General features: G+C 41.9%; 1 protein-coding gene across 2 annotated transcripts in view; it reads left to right on the forward strand.

Annotated features, from left to right (window-relative positions):
• The window catches only part of Mylk (myosin light chain kinase), a 228,515-nt gene that overhangs the window by 25,905 nt on the left and 174,766 nt on the right, over positions 1 to 27,844 (forward strand). The window contains exons 1-2 of one of the 2 annotated variants that reach the window (XM_023702275.1): positions 13,595 to 13,741; positions 21,468 to 21,635. In XM_023702275.1, coding sequence (XP_023558043.1) covers positions 21,471 to 21,635 — 165 coding nt within the window. In that variant the 5' untranslated portion in view covers positions 13,595 to 13,741; positions 21,468 to 21,470. Of the gene's footprint in view, positions 1 to 13,594; positions 13,742 to 21,467; positions 21,636 to 27,844 lie in introns of those variants that run through there. The other variant, XM_023702276.1, reaches the window with a different exon arrangement.

The following is a 27,844-nucleotide window of genomic DNA, read 5'->3' on the forward strand; positions in this document are numbered from 1 at the left end:
TTTATTATATCATATTGGCTTATCAGTTATGATAATATAATGCTTGATAATGGGGATACATTCTAAGAAATGTGTCAAGTAATTTGATCATGGGTACCAACATCATAGAATAGACTTAATACACAATGAGATAGTATATACTACTATTGATTAAGCTCTATGATGTTGATATATTAACCTATTACTCCTGGGCTTATAGTTTAGATCTAGAATGCCCCCCAAAACTCTCATGCACACAGATATGGGTCTTTCAGAAATTGACTGGATGATGAGACTGCTAACTGATCAGTGGATTAATCTATGTCTAAGTCAGTAGCTGAGTGTGCTGTTAGGAGTTGGAGCCTGGTTAGAAATGGTTGACTTGGGACATAATCTAGAAGGGTATACTTCCCTCCCTGACTCCTCCACTCTCTCTCTGCTTCCTGGCTACCAGGTTACAAGCAGCTTTCCTCTGCCCAAATCCTTCCATTATACTGTTTTTGCCTTGATGACTGTCAGTCATGAGCTGAAACTTCTAAATCTGTGAGCCAAAATAAATTTCTCCTTCTTTAAGCTGTGGTTATTGAGTATTGTATTTCAGGAATGTGACTAAGACTTGGGTACAAGGAGTGGAGTTGTTGCCATAACTGTACTTGATCATGTGATTCAGAAGCCTTTGGTACTGGTTTGTAGGAGGACTTTGGAAAAATTTGGAGGAGCTGGCCAGAGAAACCCTAAAATACTATAAGCCAAGCTTAGTGTCAGATTCTAGTCAAATCTCAGAAGTCTAGAAGGTAGATAGAAAAGCAATCAGTGAAAGCCACCCTGAGGAAGTTTCCATTGGAATCAATGATTCTATTGGCAGTTGGACTGAAGGCCATGTGTGTTATGCTTTGGTTGAAATTTTGTCTACCTTTTCCCTGTACTCTGAGACTTTAAGAGAGAGATTGAGATTAAGGGCAGTGGATTAATTAATCTGATGGAGGAAAACTAAAGGCAACCCAATGTTTAAGTTATAGCTTGGATGCTTCTAGCTGCTTTCAGCCAGGTTTGTAGTAAGAATCAAGGACAAATCCCTCTCTGAAATGTTTGGAGTTTTTCAAGAAAGTAAGTGCTTAAAAATTTGGGACAAAGAATAGTGTGGTTGCTGAAAATATTAGCATTGAAAGGAAGCCAAGTTCTTTGGATCAGGACAAAGCCTTGAGGGAATCTCAGGAATCAGCAAAATTCCATCCTTCTCTGGCTCAAGGATAAAAAAGAAAGGGTTAAGGTAAACTTTACTATAAAAGGAGAGCCCCAGGGTTCCCTGCTCCAAGAGGACCACCTAAGGATGGTTCCCTGAAGTTTCTTTCATAATGCTCAGCCATTCTGGCATTCAGAACCCCTGCAGCTATGATCCAAGGGGATGTGACTGCTGTTCAAGCTGTTGGCAAGCCTTGGCATCATTCTCCTTTAGAAATGTTGCAGTTTTTTAGGCATGCAGCATACAAGAGTTGTCGGGTCAAGGAGGCTTCTACACAAATTTTAGAAGAAAATTTAATGGCAGATTCTAGTCAAATTCTGATCCATTGGGAGGCCCGACAGTGTGTCTTTGGAAGGGCAGCATGTGAAGCCTAAAATGCAGTGGAGACCCCAGGGAGGTAGAGAAGCCAGGAATGTGGGATGTCTAAGGAAAGCTGCAGTCAGTGAGCAGAGCCAGTTCAAGAGAGAGGCCATGAGGGCAGCAACCAGCAGGGCTGGCAAAGCCCTTTGGAGCTCACATCTTATAATAATTTGCCCCAACATGGAACTATAGGATTTTGTTCACAATGCTAGATTTTGTCTTGCTTTGATTCTATTCATTTCTCTCCCTATGCTTATGAAGGCAAACCTTTTAGAGCTTTTGATGATAACAAATAGCCAGCTGAGGCATACATGCCATAGGTTTATCACTGCTGCCCTATGCCATTATATGTTGGAAGTGTTCCCTTTCTGCTTCCTGGCTTCCAGGATGTGAGCAGCCTTCATCTGCACTAGGCACCTCCACCATGCTGTTTTTATGTTGGAGTCAGTCAACCGTAGACTAATGCTGTAGAGTAGTTTGTCTCAGCAACAAGAAAGTAAGACATGTTGTGATGAACAAACAACAAGAGATTAAATCAAACCTAATAGAAAATGATGCAAGCAAGAAACATGGTAGTGCCAGATGTAGTGGTACACACTTGTAATCCTGGCAACCTGGGGAGACTAAGCCAGCAGGGTTACAAGTATAGGACAGATGTGGGCAACTTACCAAGATCTTGCCTTGTGATAAAATAAAAAGAACTGAGTATGTATAGCGCAGTGGTAGAATATTTGCCTAACATACACAAGGTTTTAAGTTCCATCCCTAGTACTGAAAAAAGAAAAATATTGAGAGAGACATAGACAAAGAATGACAGTGAGAGAGATGGTAAATGAGATATATGAGGCTGTACTTTTAAAAAATATGTAATTTTTTAAAAATATGTAAATATTAGAAAATGTAAGTAGAAGAGCACACACTGATTTTAAGAAGTAAATACAGTCATATGACCCAGAGCGCAGACCTGGTGTGTGAGTGAGAGGACCCAGGCCCACCAGATCCTCATTTGACCCAGAGCACAGGCCAAACATATGAGTGAGTGAGACTGCCCAGGGCCTGCTGGATCCTCATTCGATCCAGAGCCCAGGCCTGGTGTAGAACCTGCAGCAGAACTCCCTGCAAAGAGGCTAGAGGCAAGACCCACCCAGCTGGTTCAGGAGCAGAACATCTTGCCAGAGTGGCACAGGAGGTTCACCTCCAAGGGCTGCAGCAGGAAGAAGTGGAGCACAGCAGCCAGACCAAGCCACACCTACCTGGAGGAGTCTGAAATTTGTAGATCCAGACCTGGTGTGAAGGTAATAACTCTATCTAAGCTCTACACCAAAGGTCAGAAGACAGTGGTATACAAAATGACAAAGAGAAGGAACAAAATGCAGTCTCAGGCCCTGAGCCCACCCAGAACAAATGCAGAAGACACTAGCATAGAAGAAATTGGAAATCACATACCTGAAATCTCTGAAATAATAGCATCTGCAGTAAAGAAACAACTACAGAAAGGTATAAAAGAAATCAGATCAGAAATAATTTCTGAAGTAAAAGAAATGGTAACTATGCTGAAAGAAGTACTGAGTGCTTCTAAAGAAGACATTTATTTAAAAAATAGAGCAGAATATAAAAATGATAGAATCCTTGAATAAGCAATATAGGAAAGAAATAGAATGCATGAAGTAGATCCAAAGTGATATACAGGAATTTAAAACCTCAATCACAAGCTGGCAAAACTTTGAATGAAAGTGAGAATAGACTTTCTGACCTTAAAGACACCATTGCAGTTAGTAAAAAAGTAAGAAAACACTGTCAAAAACAACTAGGATGCAGGAAAAAAATAATTCAACATCTGCAAGATGAAGCAAAGATGAACAATGTAAGACTAATAGGCATCAATGAGAAAGAAGGAGTCAATACAAATCATATAAAAAGAATATGGGCAGACATAATAGCAAAACACTTCCCAAGTATGGGAAAACAAACACATTTAGGTAACTGGAGCATATAGAACCCCAAATAACATCAACCCAATTAAAACAATACCCAGATATATAATAATTAAGATCCCAGAATATTAAAGCATAAACATCAAACAACAACAACAGGGGAGCCGGGGAAATAGCTCAGTAGAATAAGCATTTGCCTGGCAAGTTCACGGGCCTGAATTCAATCCCCAGTTCTGCCAAAAAAAAAAAAAAAAAAAAAAAAAAAAAAGTGGAACAACAACAAAAAATCCTTAACTTGTGTTTTGGTAAGGATATTAGTGCATTTCCATTTGTACACAAGATAGTTATAATGTTAGGCACAGTTATATGAATATCTCTATATCTGGAGAGTGGTTTAAAGAAATATGTCTAGTTGACAAGGGGTAGACTGTAGTGGTTGATACATTGTGTCTACTTGGCTAGATTGCCTCCCTGGTTCCACACCCTGGGCTGTGGATGCCCTGCCCTATGGGCCAGGGAGGGTCCTCCCTAGGGCCTGGAGGGGCCTGCCCTAGGGCCTGGAGGTCCTGCTCCAGTATGACTCAGCACAAAAAGGATATATAAAGGGGTTGAGGAAGGATTCACGTTCCATTTCCTTGGAGTAATTTCAGTCTTTGCAGTCAACTAAGACATCATCTCCTGGCTTCCAGCGCAGACTCTTTGGCCTCCAGCTTTCTGTCACAGACTCTTTAGCTTTCCACCGCAGACCCATCTGCCGACTGATAGAGATTTACAAAAAACACTGCAGTGAGCTTCAGACCTTGAGACTAAATCTTTTAGTCTCAGGTATGCAGCCACCCTCTACACGCTTCCTCATCTGACTGCAGCTGACTGTTGTAAGCCAATCTTGTAATTTCTTTTACATTTGTACATCTTGTGTTATATTTGTTCCTTGTATTATATCTGTTCTTCTAGTGAAGCCCTAATACAAGTGGGTACAGCATTGCTAGCTGTTAGGAATGTTTCAGCTTCTTTATAACCTTATTGTTATTGGACAGGCATTCCTTTCTTTTTTCTTTTTTTAGGCATTCCTTTCTTGACCAAAATATAGTAACATGCTACAGGACTATAGTTACCATTTGTTGAGTGTTTGCTATGTGCTAGACATTGTTAGAGTGACTTTACATGTTACAATTACAATGTATTAGGTACTTTGAATATCAGCTTTAAATTAGATACTTGAAGTTGTCTCTAATCACACACCCTACAAAATAGATTTACTGGTAGGAAAATTGAGATTTACAAAGATTAAGCAAGTTCACCAAAATCATCATCAGAGTGTCAGAGATGTAGTTCAAATCCAAGCACACGTGACAACAGAGCCTGTGGTGTGCTCATTCTAGCAAAATCCACTACCTTGCAGTTACCATCTAACTTACTTTTTGGTTGTAGCTTTATTTATTTTTTTTTTTTAAGCTTTATTCTTACCGTTGTCTGGGCCTGGTAGTGACTCCAGCTATGGTTATCATTTAGTTTTGACTCTACACTGGGATGAAATGTGGTCTTTCTTCTCTGTCTCTAGCATAATCAGCCAACCTGAAGGTTGTGTGGAGAAAACCACCTGGGGTTAGCACCCTTTTGTCCTTTGGCTCCACAACACCAACAGGATGCCTGGACTTACTAGCCCTCCACGTTTTGACTCCTAAACTGATCTAAGATTCCTATCTCACACTGACTCAAATTAGTAAGTTCTGGCAGAATGGGAAGAGGAACTGTGTAGTAATTCATCTTGATCTAATTACAGTCATTTTGCGCATAACCACTGTTTTGCCTACAGGTGATCCTAGCATGCATACTAACCAGTGCATAGGATAAACAGTGCCATTAAGTGAGTTAACATGTGTTTAGTGCCATGTGTGGACTGTTTCCTAACTGACAAAATGAACATGTTAATAGCTTTTGAAAAAGGGCCTGGTATACTCAGTACATTCTGGTTGGCTGTGACATCTATATGAACTATAGAGAGCCCTTCCTGGTCCTTGTCTCAGTCTGAGAAGTTTATATTTGTAATCCCATAAATAAATTATTGGAATCCCATCAAGTTAATTCCAGTCTACCTTAACCCAGTGCAACCCATGGCAAGAATAAAGGCACCAAGGCATATTTGTAGTTTTGGGGAGCCAAGGGGCCCAATGATGATGGCTATCTGAACCAAAAGCCTCTGTCCAAGGCGAAACCCAGGTTTTATTCATTCATGAAGAAAAGAGTACTTTGAGGAGACGTGACTGTGAGGATGACAGGAAGTAGGTGAGTTCCATGAGCTGGGTTGGGTAGGAGGCCTGCATTCATTTCTGCAAAATGCAGTAGTAGTATCTAATGTTTTGGGGTCAGTGCTTCAGCTCTGATGTATAATCTTTCAAGCTCCAGGAAGTCATAACCTCTATCTTGAGTCCAATCCCAGCCTACAGTGTAGGGCATTGGCTCCTCATCCTGTCTTATCCTGGCTCACACAAGAGAGCAGTAGGTAGGGGTTCTGGGGAATTATATCTGCCATCTTCAAAAAGACTACCACCAGCATCTATGCTAAACTGATGTGCATCACTTAAAGCCAATTGAAGGAGGCCTGGGAGATAGCTCAGTAGAATAAGTGCTTGCCTGGCAAGCATAAGGGCCTGTATTCAATTCCCGGTTCCAGAAAAAAAAAATAAAGCCAATTGAACGGAGAAGGAAAAGCCCTAGCTAGCTCTATACATATCAATGCATGGAAATAGGGTCAGGTTCAGCAAAAATGGAGGCAATTGCTCCTCTTTCAAAGAGAGTCACCCAGATGGTCCTTCACAATGAACCCCTTCCTCATGCCTTGGAGTTGTGGGGATGTGGGGGTCCTCTGTCTTGCTGTCACCCAAGACACACTTCTACCCAAAGTCCCTAATTACAATATAGGGTTCATCCATTTTTCATTTATTTGATCTCTGAGCACTTTCTGCCTTTAGCAGCCAGTTCTCAGGCAGTAGGGGTCCTGACTCCCCTGTGTTTTTCTAACCTCTGGCGCTCATTCCCGATTTTCCTATTTTTGGTCCAGACTTCCACATATTCTGAGCTTCTGACAGGAATATTAAAAGACTAAGAATGACATTAACAGCAGCAGCTCCATGGATGGAAGTTCTCTGCCAGAGACTGATCTGTGGCTGCTCTTAATACCTGTTGTGGGTCCTCATCACAGCACTGCAGGTGAGGAGGTGGTAATAGTAGCCTCATTTTGCAGAGAAGCAAGCTAAAGCTTTTCAGAGATTGTCACTTGCCTTTGGTCATACAGGTGAGCACGGGAAAAAGCAGTTCTTTGTTCCTCCTCTGGGTCTGGGGATGGAAACCACGGGGACCACTCCTCCTCCCCAAGTCTGTGTCCTGGGCTCCCAGTATGGAGAAGGAGTGACTGTCCCTCCGCACATGTTTTGTTGGTCTCAGGTGTACTAAGAATGGAGGTGCCAGGAAGAGAGGGAGCCATGGTATTTGAGAAGAGGGTACTGTGGAAGGGGCTCAAGAATCCTGCTTGACACCCCAAACTTACTTCTGTAGGGTAGTGTGCATTGATAAAAGGCACACACTTCAGGATTGTTGTTACAGTGTCCGTTTTGCTAATTTGGTTACAATCTGGTTTTTGTTTCTGTTTCTGGTTTTGGTTTCTTTGGCATGTGTCTGTTACTGCAGAGAGCTTCTCTTGGCCTCTTCTCATTACATCCTAGTTGAATCCAACTCCTAGTAGGCAGGTAGGCAGGCAGGGCCTCATCCATTCTTACTGTGAGCACATGGGTGGGTCTGTTTGATTTGATCAGAGAGAGAGAGAGAGTGTGTGAGTGTGTGTGTGTGTGTGTGCACGCACGCTCGCGTGTGTGTTTCTCTTTTAAGACACTTTAAAAATAACTCTGCCAAAGATATAGCATTTAGCCTTGTGCTGCCAAGTAGACTTGGCCCTCCTGCCCATGGTGTGCTGCTCTGCTGATGTGGCCTGGCTGGCGTGGGAAGCTCCCAGCTCCTCCTTTCATATGTTTTCCAACACATAAAAGGAAGCCTTGGGGTGGGATAGGCTGCCTGGTGGCTGAGGGAAGAATTTAGTTGTGGGTGACAAGACAAGCACAGGCTGGCTGTGCATACTTTCACTTGGGCTCCAGATGCTGACTACAAGTTGCTCAGGGATGCTGCCAGGAAACCCAGAGAATATATTCTGGGAAGGGTATAATTTTGCCCACTTCATAGACAGAAAGACTGAGAAGCCCAGAGTAGAAAGGATGCATGGGTTACAGGCCAGGCTCAGAGCTAGGACGGGCTCTATGTGTCTAGAGCCACATAGCAATGGGATGCTTCCCTGGCATCTCCAAATACCAGATACCAAAAGGAAGGTAGATTTGTTATCTTTGTGACCTATCAGTCTACTCCTTTCCTTCGATCTCTTAACATTTGTGAGATTCTCTATGCAACAAAACTAAATAGTGTCATAGTTGGAAATGGTAGTGGCTGCCCATTGGGAACAAAAAGATCAAAGCCCCCCTTCTTCTGTAGGTGGTGACAAGATGGCAACCGACCTTTTAATGTAAGGCCCAATTGTTCCTCTTAATGAGTCCAACCCATCTTCTCTAAAAGACATACAGGTCCCCTTATCACCATCTATCTAAGAAGCAGGTGTTCATCTGATGCTTTTATCATAATCCAGAAAAAAATGGACTCCTCAAAGTGCAATAAACGTAATTTTAAGCACTATACAAGTGCTCCTCAGCAGATCCACAAGATGCTAATTGCCCAGGAAGACATTCTTTACATGATCCCTTTTGTTGCCTAGACCCTTTCTTCATATCCTCAACCCTAATAAAACCAGTTTCTCACCTTTACAGCACAATTTTTTATCATGGAAATTTGCTGACCTGCTGTCCCATGAACTCTGTTCTTTTCTCCATCCCTTATGTATTCTTTTTATTTCCTGCCATCTCACATGGCAGAAGTGACTTTTTGTATTTCTTGAATCAACCCTATCTGTTCCTGTATCCTATAAGTATTTACTGAGAACTTACTATGCACTCATCAGTATTCTGGGCATTGAGGAAACAGTAGCAAGTGGGGCACAGAAGGCCTAAGGCCTAGTGTAGCCCAAGCTGTACTCAGGGACACAGATGTGCATCAGATGAACACCTGCCCACATGGCTACTGCTGTGATGTGCAGAATGAACTCATAAAGGATGAGGTGAGTATATGCAGCCTCTTCTCAGTGGGCCAGAAGTTCCAGAAAGCTATTTTGAATTTGGACTTTTTTTTTTTTTTTTTTTTTTGTGAGCCTAAGTATAGGAATTAAACTTGTTTTCCTTTAGATTCCCTCATAGGTTCTGGTCCATTTTGCTGATCTTACAGGCTTATATTTAACACCCAGCACTTTAGCTGTTCCTAGATGCTTACTGTAACTTTAAGTTTCAGAACATAACTTCCATGTTTTTGTTCAAATCATTGTTTCTGGTTCTGTCCAGTTCAAAATGACTTTCCAGGGCTGGGGAGATAGCTCAGTGGCATAAGCACCTGACTGGCAAGCACAAAGATATGAGTTCAATGCCCAGTACCAAGAAGAAAAAAAAACACCAAAAACTATCAAAATGATTTTCCAGTTGTGTTGCACACAACTAGAAATTCTACCTGCACTCACCAGGGTAAGTGGTAGTGCTTCTTTGATTTCTTCCTTTGTTAGTCATAAACTACAAGGACTTCAGGAGGCTGGGTGTGCATTTAGTCTGTGCCAAGACTTAACGAACTTGAAAGTATTTTCATCAATGTCTGCCTCAGGCTGCATATCTCTTTATCTCTGGAAGAAAAAAATGAAGTTCATTCTGTTCTTCGTTTGTCCCCTGTGTTAGTTACTTTTCTCTTGTTGCTGAGACAAATACCCAACACTCAAAGTTAAAGGAGAAAAGGTTTATTTAGCTCATAGTTTGTGGAAGTTTTAGCCGATAATTGGTGACTCTAAGGCAGGGTGGTACATGAGAGGGTGGTAGTTCATCGTGAAAGAAAACAGAAAAAGTGCTAAGTGAGAACCAAAGAGGGAAACAAGCCTCTTTCTGCCCCTTTTATCTTTCCTAGTTACTTGGATTAGAGAGGTGCCAATCCAATCACTGACTGCTCCAGCAATCACCCAGCCTTAATCCCAGCACAGCACTAGGAATCAGTCACAAACTCTAGATCCAGTTGGCTCTGAAAAAACTTGCCCCCATGACTGCATGAGGCACACAAACCATACCATCCCTAAAGCTGTGCAGCCCTCTTAATCATAAAACTGTGTATCCCTTTCCACGTGTATATTTTAAGGACAGGAGTACTGGGTGCAATGGCATGTGTCTATACCTCTAGCTACTCGCAGAAGGCTCTGGAGTTCAGGCCAACCCGGACAACTTAGCCAGAGCTTGTCTCTAAATTTAATTAAATTATTAAACATGAAGAACAGAATGAGAGTGGATTGTAACAGAGAAAGCTGAAAGATTGGCAATAGCAGACTTCTTAAAGATCTCCCTGGAGACTCTTGGGAGTCCCTGAGACTGTTTTGCAGCCCAGCTAGTCACTGAATTACCCAGGTGTGACTCAAACTTGTGATCTTCCTGCTTCAACTTCCCTGAGCACAGGCTTGTGCTATGCTTTTCTCACTTTTATTTTCTCTCTGTACTGTGGTGTTTTCCAACAGCTGCAGATACTATGATATTTCAGTAAAGAGATGCCAATATGATAATCCAGCTGCCTTCCAATAGGCCAGGGTGGAGGTGTGTAGGTCAGGAAGGGCCTGTTCATATCATGAACAGTGCCCTATTTTTGGTACCCAAAACATTAAAAAATTGCAAAACTGAACACTTGTTCTTACTAGATTTTTTTTGTTTCAGGAAATATATTTTTCTTTTAAAAATATTTGTGTTGCTGGGCACGTTGATGTACGCGTGTAATCTTAGCTATCTGGAAGTCTGAGGCAGGAGGATCACTTGAGCCCAAGAGTTTGAAAACAGTTTGGACAATGTAGTGAGACCCTGTCTCAAAAGGAGAAATTATGTTAACATATAGGCTTATTATTGTCATTTATAGATGAATTAATTTTTCACTTACTTTTTTTTCACTTACTTTCTAATATACTAATTTGCTTTTTAAATTTTATTTATTTTTTTGTATTGTAGCATTCATTTTACCAGATACATAATTTCAAGTAATAATTAATTTTTAACATGGACGAGTATGTTAAGGCATGATAGTCTAACAAGATACTTTTCTTAATATTTCCATACTATACATTCTTTTTTAAAAATTTTATTGAAAAGAAAGTATCAATGAGACAGTTTCAAAGCTGATTAATAGGACAGTTTCAATAATTAATACATTGTACATTGTTATCTTCTTAGTGGTTATCCACAGCACAAGAAGCAGGCAGGATATCCTGCCTAACACTATTAGTACACCTCTTTCTTATCATTGAATTAAGTGAAAGTAGCTGTATATCTATCCTAACTATTCTGTATATACAAATACAAAATGGTCCTTACTTTGTATCTCCTTTTTTTGTTTAGTCCTGTCAGAGATGGGTATTCCATTGGCATCTAAATGCTATAGGTGCATGAATTCAGGAAAACAATCCAACACAGTCCAGCAGTCCACAATAATAGTGGGTTATCCACAGAAGTTGTTGGCTAGAGCCTTTCACAGCTCAGCATATTAATATGGCTTTACTTTATATACCTCATTTTTATACTTTTCTGTTGAATGGTTAAGACAAAGATAGAGCAAGACCTATATAACAAGAAATGTAACTTTTGTATCTGATAAAGTCAGTCAAGTACCCTCAGGATTTATCCTGTAATCCTGTACTGCGCTTTGTAGATCCTTTGTCAGTGTCAGCCATGTGGATGAGTCACAGCCATTGCTTGACCAATTTGCTCTCTGTGAAAGCCTGAGAGAATGTTTTCTCTCCATGTGGCTCTCCTTAGGCACACTGTATATCATCAATCACATTCCTCTGTGGCTCCACAATCTCCTTGATCAGAAAATTTGGGACACAACTGAGTTACGTGATGTTGCAGTACATGTTCTCGTATGTCCTGAGTCTTCACTGACCTTGAAAGGCTAGGGCCAAAATGTTGGCTGACCTTGCAGCCCTTCCTTTTCTCCAATTTTTGATCTGCAAACTTAGGTTGTTAACCCTTCAGAAAAGAAGCTTATTATTACCCTGCAACATACGCAGTTTGGTTTACCCTATCTGTCTAAATATCAAACATCTTAGACATAACATGGAACAGGTATTTTCCATCAAGTATTGATATGTTAAACTTTAAGTCCCTACAAAATATGAAGAAAAAAATTAAAACCAAAAAATATTTTAAAAAATAGGAATAAGCACTTACACATTTTTACACAGAAATTTAGAAATCTAACCTTATACAGCATTGTAGCAGGACAGTCCTGTGACTTTTTTTATGTGTGTCTTTTTTTTTTTTCATTTATTACCCTTTATTAAAATTAAAAAAAAAACTTTTACTTGAGAGACACTGTGGTAATAATTGGTATGTCATGATAAGAAGTATGTATTTAGAAGACCAGAATGACAGGCATTCCAAGCATGACCCTTCTATTACACATTGCTATCTTGCTTTTATTTTTATTAGTGCATATGTGTAATACCTAGTGATTCCATTCCTCATTGGAAATTGGTTTATGTTACATACGTATCTCAGTTCTTTTTTTCATCCCTATCCCTTTTATTCCCTCCCACCTCCCACCATCTCTGGGTCCCCTTCCCATATGCAAAAGGCCTATCCCCCTATTTTCTTTAGTTTTTTACTTATATGTTTGTTTCTCCTATAAGAAAAACCATGGAATATTTAAGCGTGTAGGTCTGATTTGTTTCACTGAATATTATGATCTCAAGGTACATCCATTTTTGTACAAATAATTCAAGCTTATTATTATTATTATTATTATTATTATTATTATTATTATTTTGGTAGAGCAGTACATTGTAATACCCTAATTTGTAATAACACTTTTTTGGGGGAAGTACTGGGGATTGAACCCAGAGCTTTCACACTAAGCTACATCTCTAGTCCTTTTTAATTTTTATTTTGAAACAAGCCCTCGTTGTATCATGAACTTGCCCAGGCTAGGCTCGAACTTATGGCCCTCTTGCCTTAAGCCCAGAGTGCTAAGATTACAGATATGCACCACTGTGTCTCATTTAATATACTAAACTGTGTTAGCAACAACTCACAAACAAAAACTTTTTGGGGTCCTTGATAACTTTGAGTGGTATAAAGAGGTTCTGACACTAAAAATGTTTTGAGACCTACTAAGCTGCAGGATTTGGCATTCCCTAAGAGAATAGCAGTTTCTCAAGAATCCAACATTCAAATGAGCTTACGTTCATGTCATTCCTGACCTAAATGTCCACAGTGTGACCCAAAGTTTGAGCTGTATGGGAGTTTCTTTTGGCACTTGGAGGTCTGGCTTGGGCGTCACTTGTATCACACTGCAGTGGTGAGCACTGGGAGGGCTCCCGGGGCTCTCCTGAGTTCATGATCTATGTGAACCACGGCTCAGATCTCAATCTGGTTCTTTCACAGGATCACAGCACTCCTCTTCCCACTCCATCCTTCTCTCCAGCTTGCCTCCTAACTCTGGAGATCATAAACAAGGCTTCTTTAGTCAAAAGAAGAAAGGGCTGGGGCTGGGGAAGCAAATATCTCATGAGGACTGAGTGGTAATCCCCAGCCAAATGTACCAAGGGGTTGGAGGAGTGTTCCAGGCCAGATGTGGAGTTGGGGGAGTACCCAGCCCATGCGAGGACTCAGCTCTGTGCCTGACAGGGCCCTCCCTCTGCTCAGTACTCAGATTGGATTGTGTGGCTCTGAACATGTGAAAACCTGTGAACTTCCATTTCCTGAGGACTCCATTGAGAGTCGCTGCAGTGGCTGCCAGAGGTTTCAAAGGTCACCCCAGCTGGGCGGATTAGAATAACAGATCTCCTCAGTGAAGCTGGCTGCCTGGCAGAAGGCAAGTTGCAACATCTGCAAGCAGAGTTAGAACAAAGCCCCTTAGCTTTTCAGTCTGGCCCTGGAGTCTGTAGCTCCTGCTCTGTATTCTCCTTTCTTACCAGACCTTGAACAGGAATCGCAGCAGAACAGTGGTGAAGCACAGCTGCCTCGAATCCTGCCTTATGTGACAGCTGCTGGGAAGAGGCCTCTGTAAGGTGTGTGGTTTGCTGCCTGTCGCCCTGTCCTGCTGTGCTGTCAAGGGTGGGTTGTGGCAAGTCAGCTTGGCATGGCCAGGGGCGCACCTCCCTGTGGGATTAGGAGCGATTAGGGCATTTGTCAAGATCTGAGCGCACTGAGGGGAGGATTAAGGAGGATAGAGTGAGCTGTCAGTGCCCGGGGCATTTGCACATGGGTGGTTTGGCTGCCTCTGGTGTGTGCTGAAGCAGGGGTAGTTCTTTGCAGACCTCCAAGCCCACTCTGGAGCCCTTCTCTGCAGAAAGGTTTGGTACTTCCAGGAAGTCCTGCACATCCAGGTGGGGAGGTTTAGGAAGAGGTCATTCAAAGTGTGTGTACTCTGAATACAGAAGGAAACTCTGCTGTGTAACTTGATCCCTGATTTTCAACCTACCCCCAGTCTTTTTGCAGTCCCCTTTGGCTATAGTTAAAAGTGTTCCTTTCTGGGGTCAAGAGACAATTCTAAATGCTTTCGATCAAATTAAAATCCAATTAACTCGGTGATGCTTTGAGTGATTAATAATCATGTTACTTATGAAAAACTCCATTTGGAGATACTTTTGCCTCAGTATCTGCGGGGGAGGGGACTTTCAACTCTGGAGACACTGCTCTTTTGAGCCCCTTCCCTTGGTTTTCCTCCTCTGCCTCTGTCCTTTGATCTGCATTTAGCTGATATTGAATGCAACCCTGTGGGGTGGCTGTGTTTGATTTTAGCCAGTGAGCACTGCTATGCTGAGAGAGAAAAGACTGTATTTCAGACATCACCCAGCCCCTCTGGTTTTCTCCCCCAGGCTAGTGGTCACAAGGAAAGGAGCAAGGAATAAAAACACTGGCTTCATTTATTTTAAGGATTGAACCTAGGGCCTTGTGTACACTAGACAAGCTCTCTGCCGCTGAGCTACATCCCAGTCCTGGCTTGACTTATTTTATTATTAATATTTTTCCAAGTACGTCAGTGGCCATTAGTTGGCAGCATGGCAGGATTCTGTTTGCGCTGATGATAGGAGTGGACAGGGTAATGGGCTGAGGGTGAATGGATTTGACGGGGACTGGCCAGCTGGGGACTGGGCTTTGCTTCTGCCTGTACAATGGCTGAGTAACCCTCCCCAGAGCATCTCGGTAGGGCCTGGAGATTTCCTTGCTGTACTGACTGGCTTGTCCCTTTTCTGCCTGAAGCCAGCCCCTTCTTAAAGATTAATGGCTCTTGCCTTCTATGTTCTTGAAGTACCTTGGGGGGTGGGGAGCTGGGAATCGAACTCAAGACCTCAGGCTTGCTGAACAGATCAGTGCCCCTGATTTATATCCCAGACTCAAGGTTCTCTCCCACTTTAGGTGGGAGCATGGAGCCTTCAGGAGATCTAGATGAACCTAAGCAGGTCCTGAAACATTGTAGAGGGCCTGGGCCTGATCTTACATCTCTAGGTTCTAGCTCTCTTGGAATCAGGAAGTCTTTGTCTTCCAAAGCAGGCCTGATAGACAAGGACAATTTGTTCCATACCCCCTTCTCTGGCAGGTTTTTGCCTATGTCTTTGCCTGTTACTGGAGGTGGTCAGAAATGCCTCATTTTGGACCTTGGGAGCCTCCAGGAAGCCAGTGGAGTATGACTTTGCCATCAGATCCTGGGTGCAGTCCCACTTCTCAGCTAAGTGACCTTAGGCAAGCCTAGTTGGTTTTCTGAGCCACCTTGGCTTCATTGGAGGAAGGGCAATTGTCAAAACTGCTTGCAGAGCTATGGGGATTGAGCAAGACTGGTGCATAGCATGATACCGGCCACATGCTCTGTGGTCAGTGTGGGCCTCAGGCCTCCTCCTGGCCTTCTCCTGAACTCTGCTGTCTACCTTTTGTGCAAATACCTTGCCTGAAGATAACTAGGTGGTCTTGACTTCTTGCTCTCCTTTGTAACAGAGTCTGGATCTTTAGCGTGGGTCCCCAGCAGCTCCCACTTACGGAATGCCTTTTATGCTATACTGTGGTCATATGTACAATCCAGATGAATCTTCCTTTCCTCCCTGTGAGGTGGTGGTATTCTCACTGACAGAAGACAGATGCCAAGAAAATGTACAGTACCCAGCCTGGCCCACAGATAGAAAGTGGAAGTGCCCCTAGATTTGTGGTAGGGTCAAGTCTGATCTTCATTTTACCTGCTCTGCCTCCTCCACAGTGTTGGTCCTGGATGTTCCTCATGTATCTGTTGCCTCTCACCTCAGAGGCAGAGGAGGAGATAGAAAGAGCAGTATTACCTCTGGGCTATGGTTCTAGGCAGCTATGCTGTAGAATAAAAGAACTCCGTTCCTTTCCTACTGTATTTTACTACATCTACCATACATCATACCACACAAATACAAACACACATAACACTCACCCCCACACATTTAATTCATTGCTCTGTATCTTACACCTAGTTTGGCCCATTTAGATGCTCAATAATAAATGCATTTTGAGTTAATGAATATTATCCTGATTCTTGCTATTATAAATATATGAGAAGATATGCCTTTACTCCCATGTTTACTGAAACATTATGCACAATAGTCAAGGTATAGATTCAAGCATAGTGTTCCTCAATGAATGATGGACAAAGAAAGTATATTATATATACACTGTAGTATTCACCCAGAAAAATAATGAAATACTGTCATTTTTGAGAAAGTAATTAAAACTGGAGGACATCATGTTCAGTGAAGTAAGTCAGACACAGAAAGACAAGCACTACATGTTATCAGTCATATGGATGATAAAAATTTGTTTTCCATAGAAAAGGAGCATAGAATAGGATAAATATAGAGGAGAAAAAATAGGAGTAAAGGACATAGAGGGAGGCTGCATCATCAACACAGTTTTGGTCAGCTTTCTGTTGCTATGTCAAAACACCTAAAAACATCAACTAGTAGAAGGAAAGGTTTTGGCTCACAGTTGTAGAGACCATGGTCCATAATCATTGGCCCCTATATGAGGCAGCACATCATGGTGGGGAGTGTGTGCTGGGGTTGGCTGCCCACCTCATGGCAGCTGAGAACTGAGCAGTGAGAGAGGAGGGGCCAGAGTCCCAATGTCCTCTTTAGGCACACCCCCAATGACCTCTCTTCCTTCCAGTAGGCCCCGCCTCCTAAAGGTTGCGCCACCCACAGTAGCCCTGCAAGCTGGCAGCTAGTCCTCTAACATATGCGCCCTTGAACAACATTCCAGGTGCAAACCTCAGCAGGTACCAAGACATAGTTAGATGGCAGGACAGGGTAATTATAGATTGCAGAAACTTATTATATATTTATTAAAAAACTAAAAGAGAAGAGTCAGAAGTTCCCAACATAAAGAAATGAGGGCTGGGGAGATGGCTTAGTGGAATAAGTGCTTCCCTGGCAAGCGGAAGGGCCTGAGTTCAATCCCTTGTTCCGAAAGAAAAGAAAAGAAAGAAAAAGAAATGATACATGTAGAAATGCTAAATATTTTGATTTGATCATTATACATTTTGAATTATCATTCTGTACCCCATAAATATGTAAAATTATTTTGCTAACTAAAAATATATGATATTTTGAAGTGGTTCTACGAACATACACAAAACCCAGTAATATAAATATGGAAAAAAATGTTGATTTAGGTGGTAAATATCTGGGTTGCCCATTTTATCATTCTTTCCTCTTTTCTGTATGTTTGAAAATTTCCATAATAACATGTTCTTTAACCTTTCTGTATTGTTACATTCATGTCATTATTTTCCTTGTAAATATACACCCATACAATTAACTGTCTGGCATTCCACTGAATATAACCAATTCTTCTGTTGGGTATTTAACCACATTTTGAAAATACATCTAGTATCTGCAATAAATAATGCAATCAGTGTTCTTACATATAAATTTGAAACTGCATCAATTGCTCTTTCTTAATAATGCATTTCTAAATATAAGATTATTAAGAAAAGGGAAGGAGTGTGCTGTGCTGGCCCCACCCCCAGGGTGCGCTGAGGTGGGGATTGAGACTGGATATGGCAGTGCATGCCTGTAATTCCAGCATTTGGGAAGCTGAAAACAGGAGAATCACTACGAGTCCAATATACATAGTGAGACCCTATAGACCCTGCAGACCCTGTACCAAATACATTAAATTAAAAAAAAGAGATATTTTTCAGGATCTCTTTTATTCTCCAAATTGCTTTCTCAAAAGCACATGAATTGGTATCTCCCCTCGGCAGATATGTGCATGCTCATTTCGCCACGGTCTCCCCTGCATTATGTATGCCAGTGGTGGCGAACCTTCTAGACTTTCAATGATACAAACAGCTCACTGCTGGAGGCTTACCACCACTGACAGTATGCTGTCTTTCCTTTCTAAATGTCAGTTTGATTAGCTTAATAGTAATTACTTGTTCTTAATTTATCATCTTGTATTATTGCTTGGGCTCTTACATTGGTTCATCCAAAATTTGTCCTTTTTTTTTTTTAAATGCATTTGGTACAGGGTCTCACTGTGCAGCTCGGACTCATAGACATCCTCCTGTTTTCAGCCTTACCAGCACTGGGATTACAGGCATATACCACCATGCCTGATTACACACCTGTAATTTGTGCTCCGTGGTCTGTCATAACCTCTGTCAATATGTCTGCTGGGGTAATTTCTTCTTATATATCTTCTAATTGGTCATATTCATTGCAAACATTTATCTCAGATTATCATCCATCATTTAATGTTGCTGACAGTGTATTTGGATTTAAAGAAAATCTTAATTTTAATATGAAATTTGACATGCATGTAAATTGAGCAGTTCTCTGCTGCTCCCTTTTTATGTCAGCTTCAGATCCTCTTCCTACCAGCCAACACTGAATGCTGTGAAAAGCAGGAGGGTCTGCAGGTAGGAACAGGAGCTCAGGTGCCACACACCTGGGCTCAAGACACCAGGTTTGCCCCCTACTAAATATATGACCTTTGGCAGATTTCTTAGTCTCACTGGTCACAGCTTGCTAGTCGCTGAATGGGAATAGTGAAATTATCTGTTTCATGGTGTTGCTGTAAGGATCAAATATGCTTACTACTGTTCCTGATGTATAGAAAATGCTATGTAAGTATTTGCTTTTATTATTGCTTACTGCCCTGAGCCGGGGGAGTCCCATCAATTGGAAAGGAATTTTGTTTGCAAAGCTAATTCCTTATCAGTGAAAAACAAAACTAGGTTTGCCAAACCTGTTACCAAGCTGGTCACCCTGTTCTTGTAACTTGTACTTCAAAAGATAGTCTTATTTTATTTTTGTTAGATATTAATTTTAAACAAACTACTTATGTGTCCCAGGTATTGCTGTTTCTTTGAGTCACTTTGCCTTACCCATAGCTTGAAACTTAATTGTGTGGCTGAATAGCTAAGGAAATGCACAACTTTGCTTTGCACAAAAAAGCAAAAACTAAGAATCTGGCATCTCTCCCATTAGCAGATTTGTGTCCTGTGCCATGTGCCAGGCCCCAGGGATTTTGCAGTAAGATATAGTCCCTATCTGGAGCTGTCTCAGTCTGCTAAGGCCCCACCTGAGCTTGGAGCCTGGAACAGGCATAGTTAGGAAATGTTCCAGGGGGTGACAATAGTGACGAGTGTGACTTCCTAGCTTCCCTCAACTACAGCCTGTTTTCTGACCTTGTCCTCTGGCTTTTGGACCCTGCCACCCCATCATCATTGCCATCTTTATTTAGGAGAGCCAAAACTCATTTCTTTTGTTCATAACAAACAACTCAGGTCCTGGGAGTTGAACCAAGGGCCTTCACACACTGAGTTCTCTCTCTCTCTCTCTCTCTCTCTCTCTCTCTCTCTCTCTCCTTCCCTGAGATAGTGTTTTACCAAGTTGAGCCCAACTCACAGTCCTCCTGCCTTAGTCTCCTGGAGTGCTGAGATGCAAGCAGTACTCAGCTATAATTCCACTTTTAAAGGAAATCCTAAGGAAATAATTAGGAATTCAGAAATAGATCTTGTCCCAAAAAGGCTTGTGCAGAGTTTCTTCTTATAAAACATTTAGAAATTATCCAAGTGGCCAACAGTAGGGAACTAATCATATACTATATGGCGGAATACTTTGAATTCAATTTCTTAAAAGTAGCTTTAAGAAAAATTGTGAGAGATTTTATTTGAAACTGTCTCATTGCTATCTGTTTATCAATAAAACTTTGAAAAAAAAAGAAAAATTGTGAGAAAAAAATGTTTTTCTATATTTTTTTCTTTCTACCAGATAAAATGCATATTTTCCTACATTCATGAAAATAGAGTTATGTTATAGAATTTAGAAGATTCCCCATGTTTCTCCTTTGGGCTGTTTGGTATGGCAAATGCCTCTAGGATTTGGTAAACACGGTTCAATCCTAGGTCAACTGTGGAAAGGGTCATTCATTCCACCTTCCTAAATTCATCTTCCTCATTTGCAAAATGGTAATTAGGCTTTGATTATTACAGCTAAGTAAGTGCATAGGATCTGGTGTTCGGTTGCATAGTAGGGGCTCTATAGTTAGCAATAATGTACATTTCAACATAGCTGGAGAAACAGCTTTTGAGTTTTATCATGACAAAGAAATGATAAATGCTTAAAATGATGGACAGGCTGATTACTATAATTTGATCATAGCACAATATATGTGTATCTCAAAGTATCACACTGTACCCTATAAATATATGCAATTATTATGTGTCAGTCAAAAATGAATGAAGTAAGCCAGATGAGATGATTCACACCAGTAATCCCAGCACAAGGGAAGCTGAGGCAGGAGGATTATTGGGAGTTCAAGGCCAGCCTGAACTACATAGCAAGATCCTGTCTCAAAATAACAACAAAACATCAATAAAGTAAAAAACGACAAATATGATAATGTATCATCTTCCTTGTAGTGTTTGGAACAGAGTGAGTGTTCAGTAAATGATAGTTTATTATTTTTACACATTGGCATTTTCCAGGGTTTACCATGAAATGAATATAAACTTGAGAATAATTGAACATTCCAAAAGAGTCAAACATTGCTACAGTGGGTAGCTATGAATTTTAGCTTCTTGCATCAGGCCCCTTGTTCCTGTGAGCCTGGCAGCCACATCGTGTCTGGTCTTATCTCAGTCCTGTATCAGGAGTCTGAGTTTGAGGTATTCTTGCCAGTGATGATATCATTTTGCCCCATGCCCTTGAACAAGTGACCCAAGGGCCTGTTTTAAACAGATAAAATGCTTCCTTTTTCTGAGGTTTTCTGATGTTTGAGCCTTTTCCACAATGTAGTTACCAGTTTGTTCTGTCCCTTCATTCAACCACAGATTCTCTGCTCCATTCCCCATAACAACCTTCAGCTCCTTCCTTTCTTGGAGTGCAGATGCCAGTTGAGTTTTTACCTCCTACACGAGCAACTCCATGTAGTTGGCCATCCAGAAGGGTTAGTGACTCTTCAGTGCAGATTTGGGAGACCTGTCATACCTCTGCACAAAAAAAAACCTCCAAAACCCCTCTGCACTAGCCCTATTCTTGGTCTGGCTTTCCTTTTCTAGAAGACAGGAGCAGGAAGAGGCAGAAGGTTCCTCAGAGAGTACGCCTCTCTCTGAGCCTCCTGTGGAGAAGTTACTAAGCCTCTGGTGAACAACCGGCTGACTGGTCACCTGCTTCTCATCAGACCGATACCCTCAGGCTGGGCTGTGACACCTATAGGGGGAAAGTGCTGTGCTCAGCCTCATCTGACCTGGTCCCCTTTCTTCCTTTTCAGATCATGGGGGATGTGAAGTTGGTTTCCTCATCGCATGTTTCCAAAACCTCCCTAAGTGAGGATACTTCAAGGATTAGCTCCATGCCACTGATGGAGGCCCCTGCTTTCATTCTGCCCCCTCGGAACCTCTGTGTCAAAGAAGGAGCCACAGCCAAGTTTGAAGGGAGGGTAAGAAGTGTGTCTGGATGGTATGCTTGCAGTGGGTTGGGCAAGGTCATCACTCCTTCTGGAAGCTTTTCTTTAGCAGGCCCCAAATCGTAGAAGACTTGGTCTTCTTTTGGGCCTTCAGATAACTTGAGTACTGCTTTGCTCTATTTCTTTAGCTTATGGTGGATTTTAGTGTGTTGAAGTCAGGAATGGCAAGGGACATATAAGCTGGCCATCTTGAGTGTCTGCATTGATGTAGGTTATGTTCTGGGTATATGCCATCTAACCACAAAAGACATGGCCTGATGGCAGAAAGAATACAAGTTTGGACTTAAATATGTGCCCTGAATCCGGGAAATTGAGAATACACTAAGTGTTCGCTTGCCTTTTCCCTGGTGGGAGTATTTGGTTACTTGACCTTGAGTAATAGATGGATGAGTGATGATGGGATGAGGCCCCTTGTTTAAGTCTTATTCTTTTTTTATTTTATTGAGAAACAAATATCAATGAGACAGTTTCAAAGTTGATTAATGGGACAGTTTCAATAATTAATACATTGTACATTGTTATCTTCTTAGTGGTTATCCACAGTACAAGAAGCAGACAGGATATCCTGTCCAAACACTGTTAGTACAAATCTTTCTTCTCATTGAATTAAGGAAAAGTAGCTGTATATCTATCCCAACTAATTTGTATATACAAATACAAAATTGTCGTTCCTTTATATCCCTTTTTTTTTATTTAGTCCTGTCAGAGGTGGGTATTCTATTGCCATCTAAATACTATAGGTGCTTGAATTCATGCTGAATTTAAGTCCTATTCTTTTGTGAAGCTTCTACTTCCTCTTCTCCAAATGGACATGGCATGACATTTCCTTATCACTTTGTAGGAGTGACAAATAGGGGAAGACAAAGACATCAAAAAATAGCAGTAACTACCTAATATTGTGCCCAGTCAGGAAAGAAGATTATAGGGTAATGTTGAGACTGTTTGTGGCCCCTACCACATGAGGGCTGTTCTGTTGTCCTTTTTCTGGTCACTGTCCTCTCTTCTCCATAGCAGACAGCAGAGAAATGACAGGAAGATGTTGGGTGCTCAGAAATGGCTTAGGTAACCATAAAAAGAAATGAAGGTCTGATTCATTCTGGAGTATGGGTGAACCTTGAAAACATTTTAAGTGAAAGAAACTGGTCAAAAGCAATGTATACTACATGATTTCATATATATAAATATCCAGCATGGGAATATCTGTCAAGGCAGAAATGGGGCAGGAGGAGCAGTGAGTGGAGCATAATGGCTGATGAGTAGTTTCTTTAGAGGATGAAATGGTATAAAATTAGTGTGGTGCCCAGCTTCACATATATAAAACATTGATTTATACCCATGAAAACTAAACAGTGAAGAAATGCTTTAGCAAAGTTACTCTTATCCCCACCCCACCCCTACTCCTGCCACACTGTTTCTAAGAAAGAAGCTCCTTCCTCATTTCAGACAGACACGGAGATAATGAGGCAGGTGTAGCTTCCTCAAACCCCATGATGCCCTTGCTTTCATTGCTGCCTTTGAGTTGTGTGATTTGGGACCTTTACAGCATGAGTACTGGTCCATTAGGCAGCATACCTCAGGTCTTACACAGCTGTGAATCTCAGGTTTCCTTATCTGAGAAAAATCAACTGGCTATTTCTGGTCTACAGGGTATGAGAAGAAAAGCTGATGGTAAAAGGTGCTTAAGGACATCAAAAGTATAGCAATACAGCATTTTTTTAACAGAGTCAAAATTAGCATAACATACATTTACTTGTTTTAAAGTGAACAAATCAGTGTCATTTGATTCATTCACTATGTTCTGTCAGCCAGAAATTTGTTATAGTAACAAAATAACTGAGATGAATCAATTTACTGGGAGGAAAAGTTTGTGTTCATGGTTAAAGGGGTTCAGTCCATGATTGATGGCTTGGCCCCAGGTTGTGAGCATGTGGCAAGGCAGGTCATCATGGTGGGGAGCACATGGTAAAGAAAGCTGCTACAGTTAAGACTCAGGACATATGAGAACCTGTACTGTAACGTCATGTAACTCAGTAGTGTCCCAAATTTTCTGATCAAGGAGATTATGGGGCCAAAGGGGAAAGTGATCAATGATGTAGAGTATGCCTAAGGAGAGTCACTTGGAGAGAAAACATTCTCTCAGGCTTTCACAGAGAGCACATTGGCCAAGCAATGGCCTTAACTCATCCACATGGCTGCCACTGACAAAGGTTCTACAATCTGAGGTACAGGATCTCAGGATAAATCCTGGGGGGATTTCACTGACATTATCAGACCCAAAAGCTACAACTCTTGTTGCATAGGTCCTGCTCTACCTTGGTCTTAACCATCCAGCAGAAAAATATAAAAACGAAATATAAGAAGTAAAGCCATGCTGTTATGTTGAGAGCTATAGGGGACTCAGGTCAACAATTTCTGACATTGCCAGTGAAGCGGAAGACCCAATACTATTATGGGCTACTGGACTCTTTTAGAATATTTTGCTGAGGGCTGGTGAGATGGCTCAGTGGTCTAAAGCACCTACTTAGAACAAGCTTAACAAAGCAGAGGGACTGCGGTTCAATCCCCAGTACCACATGCCATCCAGCCCTGCCTCCTGGTGGGCTGAGCTGGCCACACACACACACAAACAAACAAACAAACAAACAAACAAATAAATAAATAAATAAATTTTTTTAAAAAGAATATTTTGCTGAGTTTACACACCTATAATATTCAAATAACAGAACTTAACAAAAAAAGGGGATACAGATGAATGTCCATTTTGTATCTGTGTATTCAAAGTGGTTAGGATAGATATATAGTTACATTCTATTAATGAATAGAGGGATTTGTTCTAATGGTGTTTGTAAATAGGATATCATGTCCACATCTTATACAGCAATTAACCACTAGGAAGAATGTATGCAATGTGTGAATTATTGAAACTGTCCTACCAATATGATTTGAAACTGTCTCATTGCTATTTGTTTATCAATAAAATTATGGGGGGAAAAAAACAAAGCTGCTTATCTCATGGTGACCAGGGAAGAGAGAGGCAGAGACAGGGAGAGGCTCAAGCGCTAATACCTGCTGCAAGGACAAGCTTCCAACTACTGCACTGATGGTATAAATCAAGCCAGATGCTCACAAAGAAATTACTATACTTCTTGAATACTGCAGTCAACATTGTTACAGTCTGGGTCTTGAATGACCAAAGTCCTCTGTGTGAAGACTGGGTTTCTAGCCCACAGCACAATTGAGAGGTAGAGGAACCATGAGAGGAGGGACCTAGACTGAAGTAGAACAGTACCTGGCAGCACACTGATACACAGTGGTGAGGAGGTGGACTCTCCTAGAGGAATGGCCAGACAGGGTCTGGCTAACTCCAGAGGAAGAAGCTGTAGGAAAAAGTGTTCTGTAACTACTTTTTTTTTCCCCCCGGAATCAGGGATTGAACTCAAGCCCTTGCGCTTATTCTACTGAGCTATCTTCCCAGAAAAAGTGTTCTGTAAACTAGTGTGCTGCAAGTGTGTGCCATTTCTGCAACAGAGAACACAAAGACATGTTTGCTTCAGGGAAGGACCACCTCCAGTAATCCAGAAGGAGGAGGAGGCTGTTTCTTTTGATACCGAGAGAAAGATGAGCTGGGGACATTCCTGCCCTGGGGCTCTCACAGGAGTAAAAAGCAAGGATTATTACCACAGAGTGTTATGACTTTGAGCAGGAGTTTCTAGCTATAAAAGACTGGGTTTCAGGTGGGTCCCCCTGAACCTGATAACCCCTGTTGCTACCTCCTGGCCCTGCTCACAGTGCTCTGCTCCCATTGGACACGCAGCCTGCTAAGACCAGAGCTCAATACTTGGTGTCGCCACTGTCTGGTGACTGGGCTCCTGCAGCTCTTCAAAGCAAGTGTTCAAAATGGTGCCTTTATTATTCAGTCCTGTCCCCATGGGTCGATGTCACAGCCCAGGAGGCCTCTTTCTTTGCACTGCACAAGGACCTGAGCCAGCTTCCTGGCCCCTCTCCTGAAATGCAGTTTGCAATGAAGGATCTCTGGACATGAGCTCTCCCACTCTGAGAAACAGCGGACAGCAGAAGTGTGAGCAAGTTACACAGGCTTGTGCCCACCATCTGCAGAGCTGGCAGGCTCAGATGGCTTCACTCACACTTTTTGTTTTTATTCTTGATTTCTTTCTCTCTTTCTTTCTTTCTTTTTTTTTTTTTTTTTTTTTTTTTTTTTTGTAGTTACTGGGATTGAATTCAGGACCTTGCCAGGCAAGCGCTTATTCTACTTAGCTATCTCCCCAGGCCCTTGTTTTTATTCTTGAAAGAGGCAGTCACTGCCACCACCACTCTACCTGCCATTTCCTTCTCTTGTCATTTTTGTACAAAGACTAACTGAGCTTCTTCCTCTAATAAAGCACCTGTCCCTATCGGGAAGATGAGTGTGACCTAATGTGGCCCTCATCTCTATGGGTCCCAGTCTCTCACATCCTTTAGGGCTTTTTCCACTTCAGGGAAGATGCTCTGGACAGCCAGCACATGACCCATTGCCAGTCCCCTTCTCTCTGCCCTTTTCCATATTAGGGGCCACTCAGGGGCCACCTTTGCAGCACAGGATGGCCCAGTGACACTTTTGAGTTGTTGAGAGAGCTTCTGGGAAAGCTCTTCCCTTCTGTTTAGAAGGGGAAAAAAAAAAAAACCTTAAAAAGGTATCATTGGTGCTCTCTTATTTCACTCTTCTCCTGCTTCCTATCTTCCCATCTCAGAGAACCACTTTTAAACCATGAGGCCAGAAGCCAGCACACTAAGCATTGATTGTGGGCAGGAAGGGAACACAGTAGAGGGAACAGAGATGATCTGCAGCTAAGAGATGAAAATCCTGAGGCTGATTAAATAGCACTGCTCCATGAAGCCATTAGTTCACCACACTCTTTCACAGGGATGGCTGCCTCATTCCCCTGGCTTGGCTGCTTGAAGTCAAATTGTCAGAGCCATGGAGGGGTGAGTTATTCTAGAATGTTTGAACTTGCAGTGCCGTGTTCAATTCAGAATAAGACTCCTCATCATAAGATCTGTCGCTGCAGCTATTCACACAGGAAATTTTATAAAAATGATAAATAACTGATGAATACCTCCTGAGATGCATATGGAGTCAGTACTCTCTTAAATGATGGTGATTAATAGGGGAAAAGACAGCACCAGGAAGGGCTGAGAAACTCTTTTCAGAACTTACCACTTTTTCTCACGGCGCTGGGCTGCAGTATTCTGAGTTGAACATCACACTGCAAGTTCAGACATTCTAGAGTAACTCATCCCTCCATGGCTCTGGCAATTTGGCTTTGAGCAGCCAAGCCTGGGGAAAGAGGCAGCCATCCCTGTGGAAGAGTGTGGTGAGCTAATGGCTTCATGGAGCAGTGCTATTTAATCAGTGCCACTTAATTCAGTCTGTCTTGGCTAAAGCTACTTTTTAAATTTTCCCTCTGAGAGTCCGAAGCTTAAGAAGTTTGTATTTTCTGAAACCATTCATGAACTTTTGTCTCCTTATCTCATCAGTACTGCCTTTAGAGCTCAGAGCACCTGCCCTGAGGTCAAATGCTAGAAACCTTCATCCAGCTGCACCCTCTCCTAGGACAGGGGGATCTATGCCTATTGGCATCAAACTGTTCCCTATGCACTTGGGCACCTGGGACTCAGGACCTCTCTGCCAGGTAGCCTGAGTACCTCCTAAGACCTGCATATACCTCTTTAGAGACTATGCAAAGTCATTGGGGGCCTGAGTGGCATGGTTAGGAGCATTTGTTTGTGCTGGGGCTCTGTGGTTTAGGTACCCCCCTCCCATAGGAGGTAGATAGGGTGGGACTGCACTATTGCTATGAGAAACATTGTTGAGCCTTGATGCTGGCTGGGACTTCTGCGTGCATGGAGCCAGGAACCAAAGTGGCTGATACTGATGCCTCTCACTGCTCTGTGGCTCATGTGGGCAGCTGCACTATGGATATGCTCTTTACCTCACTTAGATAGAGCTCAGTCTGAAAAGAACTGGCAGTGGGAAAAATACTGAAATTACTAGAGATTTCTTCTCCTTCGCCCTGGAATTAAAATTTTAAAAAAGCAAACATGGTCACAAGCCCTAACTGTGTTGCAGATCTGAGGAGCTATACTTTAGTGCCTTTGTAACTGTGCTGCTAGGAGTTGAACCC

Source organism: Octodon degus, unplaced genomic scaffold (genome assembly GCF_000260255.1).
Source record: "Octodon degus isolate 3935 unplaced genomic scaffold, OctDeg1.0 scaffold00147, whole genome shotgun sequence".
Lineage (NCBI taxonomy): Eukaryota > Metazoa > Chordata > Mammalia > Rodentia > Octodontidae > Octodon > Octodon degus.